We start from the raw sequence: 12,623 nt of genomic DNA on the forward strand, positions 1-12,623 counted from the left end.
CCACATTTCCATAGCCTCAATTGCTTTGCCATTATTGAAGTTGTATTCCATTATAATAAAAGAACTACATCAGATTTCTTCCTTTCAAAGCCATAATTACTTGAAGTTGTTTTCCATTTGTATTGAAGATTTCCGACAACAAACTTAATGGAAGTCTTGAGGCGATACTTTCATGGATATCAAACAAGAGTTGGTTGCAACAATCCAAAGAAGATTTTTCCCAATCAATTCATCCTTTTCACACAGCTTGGTTTCAACACATAATTATATAAACATGGAAACACTCTTTAAATTGGTAACAAGATGATTCGATTGTATTTATGATGGTCCACCAATACATGCTGCTTTTGCAGTTGCACTTGCTAAAGGAAGTTGAAGGCACTTCCCTCAACCCAAAATTGAAAGACCTCTAAGCATGATTGAAAAGATTGACATCTACATGTACATAATAAGTCCAGATCAAACATGCCAGAGTCCACAAGCAAATGCAGATGAACCACCAAAGAGCCATGCTTACAGTGGGTCCAGACTAACTATGAAACACATTCTGATATTTAGGCCACTTAAAATTAAGAGCATGAAAGCATCAAGCTCAGTATGAATGATAAGATACCAAACCACCAGAAAACAGCCAGGGGTGAATGAAAGCACCTTGAAAATGGAGATAAGCCGCCCTTATAAGGCTATGACTCTTGCATTCTGTTGGGCAAAGATTCTCTCCTCCTTAGTTCATCACAATCGCTTTGCGGCGTTTGGATGCCCACCCTATATCTAATATACAAGTAGCAGAAATGTAGTGGGATCCATGTCCCACAGGGTACCTGTTCCTACAGTATCATGGGGCAAAAAGCCTTGGTTTGTGACATATGTGCCATCAAATCAGGTCCCATAACCCTTGTGTTCCAGTTGCTTCTAGGTTGAGCAGCATTCATGACTGAATTTTTTCCCAGCAGCTGAATATGACAACATCCAGGCCAAAGGGGAGTGAAATTGTCCATATCAACAAATGTTTGCATGCCCTATACCTCCTCAAAAAGTCTCCTACCACGCCTTGCCACAGGTGTTGATACATCTGTGTCTCCATCTCCAGTCTTACACCCTTGAACAGAAGATTTGCAGAGGGGACACGAAGCATTTATTTTTAACCACTGATCAACACACTCCACATGAAAATGGTGGGAACATGGTAATCCTCGTAGCTGTGCATTGTCCTTGTAGCGGCCCAGGCAGATACAACATGCCTGTACAAGCAGCAATCATTTGTAAGATTGAGCTCAAATGAAACATTCATAAAGAATAGAATAGTACATACAATTATGCAGACTCTTTTTGCCAAACACAAGCAGCCCTACAACAACACGGCACTCATTCCAAATTGCACCCACACATAGTACAATGGGAATTAGGGGCCCACAACAAAATTGCTGCATTCACTTAAACAGGCCACAGCACCATCAGGGACTGATTGTTGATATCAACAAGACTACAATCTAAGCAGTCCTCCAATACTGATGCCTCGATTATGAACAAATATAAGATGCCATCTCAAGTAATAAAAAGAGTAATTACCACCTCGATTACGAACAAATATAAGATGCTATCTTAAGTAATAAAGAGAGTAATTACCGCATCATCCCCTGCTATTACCCTCTCATTCTCTGTTCCTGCTGCCATCACACCGCCTTCACTGGAGCTATCACTATCTGATCCATTGTAGCTGCTTTTCTCTCGCTGAAACGGTATCCTCTTGCTCCTGAACTTGTAAATGGGCAAAGAGGCAATAACATCGGCAGAGGCTCCCCTCCCTTCCATGTGACTTTCACGGAAACCGAGGAGGGAAATCACACAAGGAAGGCAACAGCACACAGCAGCACAGAGCACGAATGGCATTGCATAGCTGATGCAGCTTAGGGCCAAGAATGCTACACACAATCTGCAAGGAAAGAAAATTTCGCAAAGATTTTTTCAGAATCAGCACAGCCATGATTATGCGGTACTACCAATTCTCTCTCTTATGGTGAAGAGCAAACCTGTAAAGCTTTGGGCTTTCTTCAGCAGAGGAGGGTCTTCCAAACACCCAGACATTGCCAAGCACGAACCATACAGCAAAAAAGCAATCAAGAGACATGCGAAGCCTCTCCATGCAAACATCAACCCTGTGAAATGCGGAATCCACGCACACAGTGTTGAGAAGAAAGCATGAAAATCATTCAAGAAAACTGGAAATGTCTGAGACAATTTGTGAGATGGCATACCTAACGTTTGCTGAGGTCCTACTGAAGCTTTGGGACATTCTGTTTGATACAGGAACATTGGATACAGGCTCTAGTGGCGAAACTGCAGGGTAGGCGACAGGTACTGCTGTGGTCACAGGCGGCCATGCACCTTGATGATGATGGTGATGATAATGCTGTACAGGCATAGCCAGTGCCTCTTGGTCCAGCAATTCTACGGGCGGATGGTGGATATACCGCCAGTAGAGCAGTGGCAGTGTGGCCCCACATCCAACTGCATAGCCAATCACCCATACCGGCAACGGTGTCTCGGGCCTTTCATTCTGCGACAAGGCAAGCACCACAATGGCAGCGAGTATCTGTGTGAGGGTGAAGAAAAGCTCAATGGACACCCAGAAGCCTGAGCTTGTGAGGCTCAGCCGCCGGCCACCACCATTGTTGTTGCTGCCAATGATGACATTGTTGCTCATTCCTGCAGAATTGCTCGTCGCAGAAGCCAGGTTGGAGGGAGTTCTGCTTGGCAGAGATGATATATCCCGTTCGTCGTCCAAGGTAAGCCCTCGAGACGGCCGGAACGACGCATTTCTCGAGATGTTCCTGTCGATGGATATGACGGTGTCATGGCTGGTGCAGGTGGAGGAAGGCAATGGCAAGGAAGGGGAGGAAGAAACAGAGGGGAGAGGGTGTGATGAGGGACAGGAAGAGGAGGAAGATGATGGGGTGATGGGTCTTCTTTGTGATTCAATGTAAGAAGAGAAGGGAGGCTCAATTGCCATTACTCTCTTACAGAGAGAGAGAGAGAGAGAGAGGTGTGGGGAGCCTGGAGGGAATATACAAAAGGGGGGTTTTGAATTGTACAGTTTTAGCTCCGGTGCAGGATCGGAGGGGTAAAGTAAAGACCTGTGATCTTGGGCAAAAGAGGCCCTGGGTCATACATTAAATCAATGTGGGCTGTCTGTTGGACACAGAGAGAGAGAGAGAGACTCTAGAGAGAGAGAGAGAGGAGAGGAGACTTCTCTACAGCTTTTTCTCTTTGCTTTCCTGCAAAAGGTTCAAATCGCAATAAAAGTGTGAGCATGCACGTGAGAGAGAAAGAGGAGCGTCCTCTCTCCTCTTCTCAGGCTTCAGCACATCCTGTGATGATATGATTTTCTTCCCCTTTCGAACATGCGAGCAGCGAGAGAGAGAGGAAAGCAAGGCACATCAATATGCGCCCCCTACTTGTAGACTTGTAGCTATGCACGATACGGCCTTACTATACATACAAATGCACACACAAAATGAATGAGAGAAAGAAGGGAGAGAATTATATACGAGAGAGAGAGAGAGAGAGAGAGAAACAGACAGAGAGAGCACATGCACGAATACATGAAGGGAGAGAGCGATGCAACACAAGAGCCTTATGTGAGAGAGAGAGAGAGAGAGAGAGAGAGAGAGAGAGGGGGGAGGGAGGGAGGGAGGGACCCGGGGAATGTTTGGTGTCTTTTGTTGTTGTGGGTCTTCGAGACATCACCAAAAAGCTCTCTCTGCTCTGCTGCTGCTGCTCCGCCTCATCATCCCACAAAACCCAACAACCAACACGACATCAGACACAGAGGTGGGGGGGAGAGAGAGAGACCCATTTCCTTTCCTTTTTCGCAATTTCCCAAAAAACGTTCAAATTGCTTCACGAACAGTCGCCCCGCCCTTCCAAGCAACACTGCTGCAACACAAAATACACGCAATAACATTTCAAACTAATATATATTCGTACATATTCAAATTATTATAGGTAATTAGTATTGTTCTCCTTTAGGGCGTGTTCACACGCCAATATTTTAAACTAACTAATGCTTTTCTGCTATACTCACACACCCGAACGCCCCACAAGGGGGGGTGCCTCCCCTCCAAATATTTGCTATGAAACAACACATGGCATCTCCTATGGATACCAAGAAATAATCTGCATGCCAAGCGAATGATAGAGCTTGATCGTAACGAGGATCTTCCTCTTATGGGCACCTGCCAAGGAGAAGGGTTTACCTGAATCTTCAAGGGGCAAGAGTCATGATCACATGAACACTCCATGTGAATATAGGTGTCCCCACCCATGTGATGTGAAGCCATTCAACCCACAACTTCTAGGTTATGAAGCACAAGCTTTACCACTAGGCCATCACTTTGGGGACAAATTAATTAATAGTAATAAATGCAAGCAAGTCAATTGACTTGTACGTGGCACGGCTCTTACTCTGCAAGACTCCCAATTTTCTCAGAAAAGCAAGCAAGGAGGGAGGAGGACTAGAGTATCTTAGAATGTCATTTTCATTTCATGATGTGTATCGAGAGAGAATATGCATCATGCCATAGTAAGAATCGTCACAAATAACCAGTTGAGACCCCTACCTAATTACTAAAAGAAAAAAAGGTATGCATGATTCAAGAAGGTGCATTTAATCAAGATTCTCTCTTAATAATTAAACACTAGGCACTCTGCACTTGGTCTCCTCTCAACATTATGTGCCACCTCTACAAGTCGATGTGTAGATATTTGGGCCTCATGGTGGGGGTGATGCCACACGAGTGTATGTGTGTCACACACATGCTCTCTCTCTCTCTCTCTCTCTCTCTCTCTCTCTCTCTCTCTCTCTCTCTCTCTCTCTCTCTCTCTCTCTCTCTCTCTCTCTCTCTCTCTCTCTCTCTCACACACACATACATACAGCTACATGTGTGTGTCATCCCGTCTTGGTAATGATTACTAGGGGTGCCACCCGATGCGAGATAGAGCAAGAGGGGAGGAGGAGGAGCAATATCAATGCGAGTACTTATTCTCTAAACAATTATGGATTAGTACAAGTTCCTAATTATTAATACATTAGCTTTGACATTCCACAATTATGATGGAATTTTTTTTTAATACATCAAGAGAGAGACCTTTGATGCTATAACTTCTCTCAAATAGAGAGGTATGAGTGTTATCAGGCCTTAAAGCAAGAAAACCAAAAGGAAAACAACATATTATAATTTTTCTCATGTGTGTGTGTGTGTGTGTGTGTATGTATCACATTTGTATTATTATCTATATATCCTAATTGCTATTTATATTAATTATACACATAAGTATTTATTTTTCATTATTATAAATATTTATATTATGTAATTGTTCATATTACATTTATTGTTTATGTAATTACGATGTTATAATGTCACACACACACATATATATTATGCAATACATAATTTTATATACATATTTAATCAAGATTCTCTCTTAATAATTAAACACTAGGCACTCTGCACTTGGTCTCCTCTCAGCATTACTTGCCACCTCTACAAGTCGATGTCTAGATATTTGGGCCTCATGCTGGGGGTTATGCCACAACGTGTGTATGTGTCACACACATGCTCTCTCTCTCTCTCTCTCTCTCTCTCTCTCTCTCTCTCTCTCTCTCTCTCTCTCTCTCTCTCTCTACATACACACATACATACAACTACATGTGTGTGTCACCCGTCTTGGTAATGATTACTAGGGGTGCCACCCGATGCGAGATAGAGCAAGAGGAAGGAGGAGGAGGAGCAATACCAATGTGAGTACTTGTTCTCTAAACAATTATGGATTAGTACAAGTTCCTAATTATTAATACATTAGCTTTGACATTCCACAATTATGATGGAATTTTTTTTTAATACATCAAGAGAGAGACCTTTGATGCTACAACTTCTCTCAAATAGAGAGGTATGAGTGTTATCAGGCCTTAAAGCAAGAAAACCAAAAGGAAAACGACATATTATAATTTTTCTCGTGTGTGTGTGTGTGTGTGTGTGTGTGTGTGTGTGTGTGTGTGTGTGTGTGTGTGTGTGTGTGTGTGTGTGTGTGTGTGTGTGTGTGTGTGTGTGTGTGTGTGTGTCACATTTGTATTATTATGTATATATCCTAATTGCTATTTATTTTAATTATACACATAAGTATTTATTTTTCATTATTATAAATATTTATATTATGTAATTATTCATATTACATTTATTGTTTATGTAATTACGATGTTATAATGTCATACACACACATATATATTATGCAATACATAATTTTATATATATATATATATCATAATGACTAATTTGATAATTTAATCAACTATTTAATCTATTTTTCATTGATTATTTCATCAATTATAATTATAAATATGTATATATCATATATATTATAATTACTACTTTGATAATTTAATTCATTATTTGATTGCTTTCAAATGGATGTAACTCAAGTGCTCGTCAAAAGAGTGCTTAAGTGTCCATGTGCTCTTCCACTCGAGTGGCCTTGCTCTAGTTTGGAGATCCCTATCATTAATTGTCTCTTCATTGCTTTTGGTTTTGGCAAGAAATTTGTTCTCTAACTACATGTATATTAAAAAAACATATATACATAACCAATGTCACCGCTCTCACGAGCACGCCTCTTTCTGGTCATGCTCAAAATCTAGTCCTTCTTCATGGATCATCTCTATCGACTCTTATGGAAGCGGTTGCGCTCACTACTTCGGCTCCCCAAACTCTAGCAAGTCGAGTTCTTGCGTGGCTAATCCAGTTAAGATCAGATGAGCTCATTGCTTCTCCACTCCTAAGTTGGTGCTAGGTTTGGGTGCCTTGACATGGAGTCCATGTTGTAGCACTCTCCTTGCGAGCTCTAATTTTCATTTTACTTCCTTGAGGGTCTCTTCTTCTCTTGACTGTGTTACGTTTAGCACTATGCTTAGAAAAGCTCTTTGTTGCTCAAACATCCCCGTCTTTACAACCATAGCTTTGCTCTTTGCCATGAGGCATTCACTCTCTAAATGGGCCAGTCGGTAAGCTAAGTCTTTGACCCTATTCTCGTTCTTGGTTGCCCATTCCTTTGCTTTCTCTTTCATCAGCTCTAGCCCTTGATTCTAGTACTATGCCAAAGTGGCAAATACCTGCTCCTACTCCCACCACAATACATGCATTTGTTCTTTTTCCTAGTTTTGGTGCTCTACTTGCTCCCTTAGTATTACATGTTCGTGGAGAGCTGCTTGAAGTTGGTTATGCGGCTCTATCAACTTCTTCATGACCTCTTCATCTTTTTATGTTTTTGTCTCATGCAACTATTTCCTTGCCTTCTCTTTTTGCCTCTTCAATTCCTCATTTTCTAGTTCTAAGCATATGTTTTCCTTGGAGTTGAAGGTGCACATTTCTTCTAGGGCTATATGGTTGTCTCTTTCTTCATTGTATAGATTTTAAGCTTTCTTCTCCTTGCCTTGCCTTTAAGGCCTCTTTTAATGCAATCATCTCCTTGTTTTTATGATGGTCATCACCCTCGTTTTTTCTACCCTATAGGTTGCAAAGGCGTTCTTTTCTTCTTTCAACTCTACAAGCATGGCCTTTTTCTCCTCAATCATCTTGTCTAGTTGGCTTTGAAGTTCTTTTACCAACTCATCGTATTCTTTAGTGTTGCACATAGCTGAGGGCACCGAAGTAGTTGACACTTCCAAATGGGGTATCTTTCGGCCCTTAGCGTGATTTGGCATCAGCTTTGCTATTGGCCTTTTCATTCCTATAAGGGGGGCTTCTTCACTAGGTGCATGCGCCATTTCTTACACTTTGCTCACTAAATATTGTACCCAAGCCATGATGTTGCTTTCATTGAACACCTCTTTGATTGTTCCTTACAGTGGTGTGACTGTCGTGGTGACCATGACAAGTGGGGTTGTGTGTAGAGGGGCCTTTCCCTTACCTTCTACCCACTTGTCTTTGTCTTGCCTCTTCTATCACAGTACTCATGCTTGGCACATCTTCCTAAGTGGGGCTCATCATTGCTAATTCATGAGATTGGGAGGGTTGCTCCATTAATCTCCTAATAGCCAATGCTATATGTTCCTCCTCTTGTTGCCTCAGTCGCTCCTTCTCCCCCTCCTCTTATTTCTTTTTGCGCTCCTCTTCAAGCCTCTTAGATTCCTCTTCCATCCTATACAGTTCTCTTTTTTCTTCAAAGGTGGACCGATTTCTTCGGATGGGGATTTTCAATGTGATCTTCCTTCTACCTCCTTGGCTTGACAACTCTCAACCTTGTTGATTGTTGTTGACTATCCTTTCAATTGAGATTCCTTGCTGCTGCTTGCTGAGTGGGTTGGTTAGCCTCCTTCTCATTAGCAGCTCGGTCTATTTTGTCCTGCAGATCCCTGTTGAATTCGTCCTCCCCCTGCTCTTTTGCTAAGAATGAAATAGACAGTCTCATTGGAGTGGGGGAGTGATGGTCCTCGTAAATCGGCAATGGTTCTAGGGTTTCCTCCACTACTTCTTCTCTTTCCACTTCCCCTAGGGCTTCTTGGATTATGGCCATTAGTACCCCTCCAAACCGTACGGTGGTTGATACATTGGAAGCTGGTTTTTTCCTTTTTGACTCCATTGTGGTAAGCCAAAGACTTGGCACTATTGCTAGCATCATTGCTAACACCTGGATTGTTTTTGGGACGTAGGCGTTCCAATTTACCTTTTATACTGCACTTGCTGCAAGGTTCTCTAGCAATGGCACTCCTATTTTGTTCATGAGGGCATTGTACCTTTGGCTTGAGAAGAGAGTATGGACCATGCAGTTGGATGGCGGGATTAGGAATGTCATCCAAGCTGATTCCATCATTTGTGTAGACTTTCTTTTTGTCCATCCCCAGCATCCCACAAACATTCCTCTTCGACCTCTTGTCTGGCTTGTATACCAGTCTTAGGGCCTTCTCCCCCATTTCTAGGCAAAGTGCAACTTCCACCCTTCTGATGGCATCTCCCTACCAGATTGTTATTGTGCCACTATTCTCCTAGGCATCAAAGGTCCTTAGGAACTCAATGCATTTGTTGTGGTATTTCAGATGGTTGAATGCACGTATCTCCATGGCTAGGTCGTATCTTTTGTGTTCCTCCTCCGACAAGGGGAGCCTATTTGCTATATCTTGTTTCCCTACCATTTCGATTCCTGTCACCATACAACAATCCACATTTATTTTTCCTTAAAGGGCATTTCGTGCATGGAAGGTACATTGATTAGAAAGATCAATATCCGATTATGAAAGGTACAAACCACAAAATGAAATGAAGTTGGGGCCCCATATGTTTGGTCATACTCTGAAGTCTTGATGACATGTCATTGCTCCACATTGGCCATGATTTGATAACCCTCTTGAGCCCATGAAATTGCAAAGTATACCACTAAGACATTAGACTCAGACTCAAGTAATCGTTGAACTTCAGTAAGTTCCTGTGGTGGCAATGGAAATTTTCTATTCTTGTAGGAGGTGATTGAGCATTGGTTTAAGGCCTCTTTTCATAAGATTTCATTTGCAATCATCTCTTTAGCTATGGTGGAGGCCTTAGTGAAGATGAATTTGTATTCTTCCCAAGGACATGGCAAAGAATGTACCTCATTTGCTATGGGGTTCGTCAAGTAGGCCTAGGTCCAAATATGTGTAACCTCTAGCAAACAATGTGAAAGCTGAGTCCAATTGTCAGATGCACATTACTAAGTCATCCTTGATGTCCATAGCCATGTTGAAAGCCACTTCAAGTATGGATCGACATTGTTGCAATGGCTTAAGGCCTGCTATTGGCTTTGGTTTAGTTGGAATGGACAAGTTATGGCGTGGTATTTTCACCTTGAGATTCTCCTTGGGTGTTATAAACTTGGTTTGAGAAGTTTGAAGTTTGATTGACGCTTTGTGGTCAAGTTTTGTAGTGGTGATCACCTTAGAAGCATTAGGTAGCAGGAGCTCATTTGTGAGTGGTTGCCCATGGACTCTTGGTTGAGCTTTGGGTCGATAGACCATTGGAGCACTATTCCTTTTGGTTTTTCTCTTCCCCTATTTTGATTGACGTTTCTAGGCCTTAGTTTTTGGAGCATGAGATTGAGGATCATACATGGAACTTGAGAGTTTAGGCCATCACATCAAGGCATTACCTTCATAGTAGCCTTAGGCTTGCAATAGGGCTTTTGGGATGACCCAGCATGACCTTGTCACCTGTGAACTATAGGAGTGCCAACTCCTCCATTTAGGTCTAGAGTGTGAGGCACAAAAACTATGAGTTTCAAATGATTGGAGTTTGTGAGATTGTGGTCTATGCGTGGGGACCCACTTGAGTGTTAGAATTGTAGCTTTGGTCATGGTCTCTAGATATTGGTGTGACTTTACTATAGGAGTATACTCCTTACGACACTAGGTTTAACTATCGATGGCACTACAGGCTCTTTGATAGTTGTGGTGCCCTTGTTGAAAGCCATTACTATTCTAAAATTGTTGATGGCAAGGTGGATGCATTGCAAGTCATAATCAATATTACAGTGAACTTGTTTTTTGAACAAGGGACCCAATAGTGATCCCTTACCAACATTTGCTTGTTAGGTAGCATATAAAAGATGATGGGTAGGCTCTCAGTCTTGATAGAAACCATTAGTTTGCATTTCCCTAAAAGTGAATAGGACTGCCCCCCAAACAGGATGTGTTTTGCATTGGTTGGTTCCAATTGGGGTGGTCCATTACTTATACGTTAAGATATTTCAGTCGACTTATTCATCAATTAGTGCATCAAGGGTTGTGCCTTTTGAGCAGTCGTCTCATGGTTATGCATAGGTAGGATGGTGTGGCTTCTGAGTGGTCATGGTTATTCACAGATAGATTGGTGTGCGCCTTTGAGCGATCATGGTTATTCACAAAGGTAAGCTGGTGCTACTGCTTTCTCATCCTCCTCTTATAGTTCAGTGATGGTTGCAACCCTCACATTCATTAGTAGTTCTATCATTGGAGGTTCATGAAGTTTATGTGATGGAGGGCAATACTTTTTTATGCGACTTCCATTGAAAAATCCCATGTCCTCCCCCTCTAGAGTTTTGAGTTCCACATTGCCCGTTCTACTGATATTATGAACCTTGAAAGGTCCCAATCCCTTGAATTTCATTTTCTACTTGTGTCCCTTGACATAGTATAGCAAGACTAGGTTTCCTTTCCCGAAGTCTTGTTTGTTTAACATGTTTGTCAAACCAACTCTTATGTCGTGCCTTTTCATAGATTAGAGCATGGGTTGCAATGGGATAAGTCTCAGATAGGCATTCTAGCTCTACCAACCGATTTTTCCATGCTTGCTTGCCCTCCCATCTCTCCTACACTCTTATTCTCAAGCTTGGAAGAATGAATAATTCTACTAGTAGAATTGCTTTAGTTCCATAGGTCAATTTGAACAGGGTGTGTCCTATGGTCATTTTGTAGGCCATCCTATACACCCATAAAGCTGCCATGAGCTTGAAAGGGGTCTCTGTCCTATGGCTATTTTCTAGGTCATCCTATATGCCCATAAAGTTGCCATGAGCTTGTTGTCCCAATCACTACACGAAGCAGAGACTATATTTGCTAGGACATTCACCAAGATTTTGTTCGTGGATTCAGCTTAAATGTTAGCTTGAGGATAATATGGTGAGGAATTTCTATGTATTATCAAGAAGGTGGATACCAAGTGAGCAATCACTTCATTGATGAAGTGTGTGCCTTGGTCACCGACCAACTCTATGGGACAACCAAACCTTGAGATTACTTGTTCCCAAAGGAACTTGCCCGTGGTTCTAGCATCATTTCTGCGAGTTTCTCAAGCTTTCGTCCACTTGGTGAGATAGTGTGTGGCAACAATGATGTACTTAGCTTGTGAATACTGTGTCGTAGGACTGATTAGACCAACAAAATCAATTCTTCATTTCTCAAATGGTTGGTGTGCAATCACTAGGGTCAAATCCATTTTATCATTATGAATAGGTACTTTGGTATGTTGGCACTCATGATAGTGCTTCACAAACTTATTTGCACATCATGGAATAGCATTGACCACCACAATGGAGACTAGAGCACCTTGCGTGTTGTGGTGTCTCCACTAAAATGTCCTCTAGCAATCCTGGTATGTGCTTCCATGAGCATATCATGCATTTCATATTCACATACACATCTCCTTAAGAGTCCATCTTGGATACAATTGACCGGCAATCAATTGATAGGGTTGGATCTTCAAGATTAGTCTCCTTAACCTAGCCTTTTCTATGTGTCGTTTAGGAAATCCATTCTCTAGGATGTGGACTATGTGATCTACCCAATATGATGCAAGGTTTGCTCTAGAAAAATCTTGTTTGCACTGGACATTGTAAAAAGATGTGCATCTGGTAGGTTATCAATTATGCCCTATTCAGCCACTTCACCTGTGGTGGGTATGCGGGACATACCATGTAGTGATGTTTGCCTTTGCATACTACCATAAAGAAGTCAAATTTCAAAATAAAAAATAACCATTGAGCAATGTGTTGTGTTGGATAGGGTTTGTTCACAAGATAAAGCAATGGTTGATAATCCACAAAGAAAGTAAATGATATCGCTTGAA

At 41.9% G+C, this 12,623-nt stretch overlaps 1 protein-coding gene across 1 annotated transcript; it reads right to left on the bottom strand.

Annotated features, from left to right (window-relative positions):
• Positions 1–300: 300 nt before the first annotated feature.
• Positions 301–3,862, bottom strand: LOC148016112 (E3 ubiquitin-protein ligase At1g63170-like). Its single transcript, XM_087664518.1, has 5 exons — positions 3,699–3,862; positions 2,256–3,275; positions 2,031–2,156; positions 1,627–1,933; positions 301–1,241 (listed from the first exon to the last, which is right to left on the bottom strand). The coding sequence occupies exons 2-5, from the start codon at positions 3,008–3,010 to the stop codon at positions 1,020–1,022; spliced, it is 1,410 nt and encodes a 469-aa protein (XP_087520644.1). The 5' UTR covers positions 3,011–3,275; positions 3,699–3,862; the 3' UTR covers positions 301–1,019.
• Between the last annotated feature and the right edge of the window lie 8,761 nt (positions 3,863–12,623).

Source organism: Lygodium microphyllum, chromosome 23, assembly GCF_053477565.2.
Source record: "Lygodium microphyllum isolate KBCC chromosome 23, Lygodium_microphyllum_v1.1.10, whole genome shotgun sequence".
Lineage (NCBI taxonomy): Eukaryota > Viridiplantae > Streptophyta > Polypodiopsida > Schizaeales > Lygodiaceae > Lygodium > Lygodium microphyllum.

What these genes read in the sequence shown, in the direction of transcription:
- LOC148016112 (XM_087664518.1), bottom strand. Translation starts at nt 3,010, where the DNA reads ATGGCAATTGAGCCTCCCTTCTCTTCTTACATTGAATCACAAAGAAGA. An exon ending in GAAAGCCCAAAGCTTTACAG is followed by an intron (nt 1,934 to 2,030) that starts GTTTGCTCTTCA and finishes CTTTCCTTGCAG; the next exon opens with ATTGTGTGTAGCATTCTTGG. An exon ending in TAATAGCAGGGGATGATGCG is followed by an intron (nt 1,242 to 1,626) that starts GTAATTACTCTC and finishes CTGCTTGTACAG; the next exon opens with GCATGTTGTATCTGCCTGGG.